At 40.9% G+C, this 4,176-nt stretch overlaps 1 protein-coding gene across 2 annotated transcripts; it reads left to right on the forward strand.

The window, feature by feature from the left end:
- Positions 1-247: 247 nt before the first annotated feature.
- otx2b (orthodenticle homeobox 2b) lies at positions 248-1,771 on the forward strand. Of its 2 annotated transcripts, none has more exons than XM_067242562.1 (3): positions 248-357; positions 733-895; positions 1,148-1,771. In XM_067242562.1, exons 1-3 carry the CDS (start codon positions 248-250, stop codon positions 1,769-1,771), a joined length of 897 nt encoding a protein of 298 aa, XP_067098663.1. The 2 variants fall into 2 exon arrangements, with proteins under 2 accessions (XP_067098663.1, XP_067098665.1); XM_067242564.1 differs by having other exon boundaries at positions 248-344; positions 744-895.
- The last annotated feature ends 2,405 nt before the right edge of the window (positions 1,772-4,176 follow it).

Below are 4,176 nucleotides of genomic sequence, written 5' to 3' on the forward strand. Positions count from 1 at the left end.
TCTGTTTTAAGCGCGCGGTGCGGTTGGAAAGGGTCTATTTGCAAGCCGTTGTCGAAGCATTGTGTTTATCAGAAACCATTTGGAGTTTAAGTTGCTCATTTTCACATATTTTGTTGTTTGAAACAGGTATTGATCAACACGACCGAGGCAGCTGCGTGACGAATACAAGGAAAACACCAGGGATATTTACTGGCCATCGTCCATTTTCAAAATTTTCGCCAACTTTACCCCCCAGTCCAACATTAGCATGATGTCGTATCTCAAGCAACCACCTTACACAGTCAACGGACTGAGCTTAACTACCTCCGGAATGGATCTTCTTCATCCATCCGTAGGATACCCAGGTGGGTTTCATACACTTTTCTATTTACAATTTCAGAAAGAGATCCATGAATGCAAAGAAACTGATTGCATTGAGATGCAAAGAATGTAGAGAAAACGTAGGCTATTTTGTAATCCCAGTTTGTGTGCTTAATTACGGAAGTAAATGTTAGGATACCTCTAATCCGAAACTGATTGTTATCTATGTATTTATTTACACACTTAAACTTTCTTCTAAATGTTTGTAAAACATTTAAAACCAAACACATGTTTGGTCTATTCTATAGCTATCAAAGTAGCAAGAGAAGGAATTTATTGTGTCATAAGGGTAAATTAATATAGGTATTGAACGTATGTAGCCTGAATTCAATCATGAAAAGAGTACATTTGATATGTATTAATACTTTTTTAATGTCCTGCAGCAACACCACGCAAGCAGAGACGGGAAAGAACAACTTTTACGCGCGCTCAACTTGACGTTTTGGAGGCGCTCTTTGGCAAAACTCGCTATCCTGATATATTTATGCGGGAGGAGGTAGCGCTGAAAATCAACCTGCCAGAATCACGTGTGCAGGTGAGTGTGCTCAAAGAGAGGGGCAAATCTGTAGTTAATCATGAGCTAATCATTATTAATTCGAAATCAGACTTGAGATTTTCATATTTTATATATTTTTCTCATATTTTATATACAGAATAACTAAATATTTAAAGTAATGTCTCAAACCATTTAATTAAATTGTGAGGGCAATATGTTTTTGAGAGACTGTAGGAAAATAACCGAAACATAAAAGACAAAGTGTTAAATGTGCCATTATTACTGTCCCAGGTTTGGTTTAAAAACCGGAGGGCGAAGTGTCGCCAGCAGCAGCAGCAGCAGCAGAATGGAGGTCAGAACAAGGTTCGACCGGCCAAGAAGAAAAGTTCTCCAGCCAGAGAAGCAAGCTCCGAGAGTGGTGCCAGTGGCCAGTTCACTCCCCCCTCCAGCACGACAACAGTGCCGGCCATTTCAACCAGCACCGCCCCTGTGTCCATCTGGAGTCCTGCCTCCATCTCACCCCTGTCTGATCCTCTCTCTACCTCCTCCTCTTGCATGCAAAGGTCCTACCCGATGACCTACACACAGGCCTCGGGATACAGCCAAAGCTACGCCGGATCGACTTCGTACTTTGGTGGGATGGACTGTGGGTCTTACCTGACTCCCATGCACCACCAGTTGTCAGGCCCGGGTTCAACTCTTAGTCCTATGAGCACGAACGCCGTGACCGGCCACCTGAACCAGTCCCCGGCGCCCCTCTCTACTCAGGGCTACGGAGCTTCGGGACTCGGGTTCAACTCCACTGCGGAGTGCTTGGATTATAAAGACCAAGCTGCATCGTGGAAGCTGAACTTCAATGCCGATTGCTTGGATTATAAGGATCAAACTTCATCGTGGAAATTCCAAGTCCTGTAAAGAGACTATATTGGCCTGTCTGTTACACTGACAGTAAATCAAACGCATACCCTTGCCATTCCTCCACCAGAAGAGTAAAAGACTGAATATTGATGTCATCAGAAAGGGACTGCAAGGGTATCAGTGGCTGAGAGGGTTGGTACGGTGTGTTTGGCCCTACAATATAATAATTTATTCTAGCACTGGAAAAGAGATTTTCTTTTCATTCCCCTGACAGGTTGTAGCCTCCTCATCTGTATGTCTGTGTGTGCCTCTATGCTTAAACACCTGTTGGGTCATGTAACGAAAACTCAAAGTGGACTCTAACAAAATAACAAATACACCAGAGCCACGGATGAAATCCTCAAGAACAAAACGACAAGTGAGGCCAATCTTTTTTGGTTAAGAGCGTGAGATGGACAGGCCTCCTTAAAGCTTCTTACATCATGCCGACCTCTTGGCAGAGGGACACGTTGATCAGGAGGGTGCCTGGACTGCACGCCTCTCCAGGCGACATTGATGCACTACTTTATTTAAGAAAAAGTGTTTATAAGGAATCAATATGTAGTTTCTAAGAGACAATCAGTGTGTGTCTTATATAAATGGTACATATGTGTTTTTTTTATCTGTGATAGCCTTCGAAACTGTGATCTGTTGTATTGTATGCAATTTGTGAGTTCCCTCGCATCAGCAAAGACACTCTGCTGTGATTTAATAGATTTTTAACTTTTTGAACAACATAAAATGCTAATGGTTAAGTAATTATAAGCAAGAGACAAAATACTGTCCAAACTCACGGTAGAGCTCTGGAAGCCTCAATGGTTGAGAGCTACTAGACTTGCGCGTCCCTCTTCATATAGCCCATCTCACACACGCTGATTATGGATATTACATGGCTCCAAAGATGGTGTGACCCCTCACCGTTAAAAAGACATGAATAAAGGTCCTGTGATCTGACCCTCTCATTTATCAAGTTCCTAAATATGTATTCAATAAGACAACGTTTGTGTGTGTTTGTGTTTGGGAAAGATGTGAGAGGGAGAGACTGAGTGAGAGACATTTGGGCGACAGCAAGAGAGTTTGGGAAGAGAGAGCAAGCGTATACAGTTAAGCCTGCGGGCAAACAGCTTTTTTCAAAAGATAAACCTCGAAGAAGCTTAATCTATATGGTACCTTTTGGGTGTTTTTAGAAAATATCTATCGAAAATAAAGTGTATTTAAGGAAAATATTAATCTGATATTACAATTGCTACACATACCTCAATATAAATAATACCCATTCCCTAAAATTATTCCTGAAATATTCAACAAAGAGACAATTGCAATTTACAGACAGCTTGTGCTTTGTACGCCAAGTAAGAGGTGTGTCAATTAGGCCTGTAATTGCCATCTTTAGCAATCACACCAACTCTTCAGTGCTCAGGGCAGTGATGCTTATAATGTGTTATTCCATGCAACCCCCACAAACATGTCTGGCACAAACAACACAATGCACTCTTAAAAGTAGGACTATTGCAGTTTAGGATATTACTTATTACGATTTTAAACGTAGGCCAATACGTGCTACTGTTATTTATCCAGCGGTGTAGGCTAGTGTTCTATTTAGCTTTTACTGAGTTTCCGGTCCCTGGTTTCAGCGACAGGAATGTGCGTCTTGGAAAAGTAGTGTTAATCCATGCCTCAAAGAGAGGCTTATCCCAATATTTTACTGGCGGGGTTTCTTTGGGGCGCTGGGCATCCATGGTCTAATTCAAACACCACAGCATGCAAGGCTGCATTCCATGTCCTGCCCATTTCGTTTCAAACAAACTCTTTGCAAACGCTGTTAATTTTATTTTACTGTAGTAATTTAAATAAAACATGACTGGCCTATGATACAACACTGAATTAAGCAAACCGTCGAAATGGTAATTGTAGCGCTTGAACGCCCAAAACTTGACACAACAATCTATCGTAAATAATGTAAACATTTAACAAGCAACGTTTACAACAAATTGCTCAACATTTCCAGTGGCATTAATATAGCCTACTGAATTAAATCCGATTTGTATAAAGCTGCTCTGTTTATGAGAACTAACTCTGTGTAAATTCCCCCAGTGGGGGAATTTACACAAAACCTTGAGCAAAGAAAGACGGCAGAAAAAAAGGTTTGGCGTTGCAGCTCAGAGTTAGGCTATTTGTAAAAAAAAATCCGTTTGAAAATGTCGCTGTAAATTGATTTCAAGGCAATACAGCCAAGCAAATCAATCAAGAGTAGACTCGAGAAACCTCTTATTGTTAAAAGTTTAACATTTAATTAGCATAGACCTATTTGGCATTGTAAATTATTGTTTTGAAACTTTACCAGGCCTAAATTAAGCACAATAATTAAAACCTAGGAAACTGCTAAAATAGATATTGGGCATTAGCCTACCAATTTTACTCCT

Source organism: Osmerus mordax, chromosome 9 (assembly GCF_038355195.1).
Source record: "Osmerus mordax isolate fOsmMor3 chromosome 9, fOsmMor3.pri, whole genome shotgun sequence".
Taxonomy (NCBI): Eukaryota; Metazoa; Chordata; class Actinopteri; order Osmeriformes; family Osmeridae; genus Osmerus; species Osmerus mordax.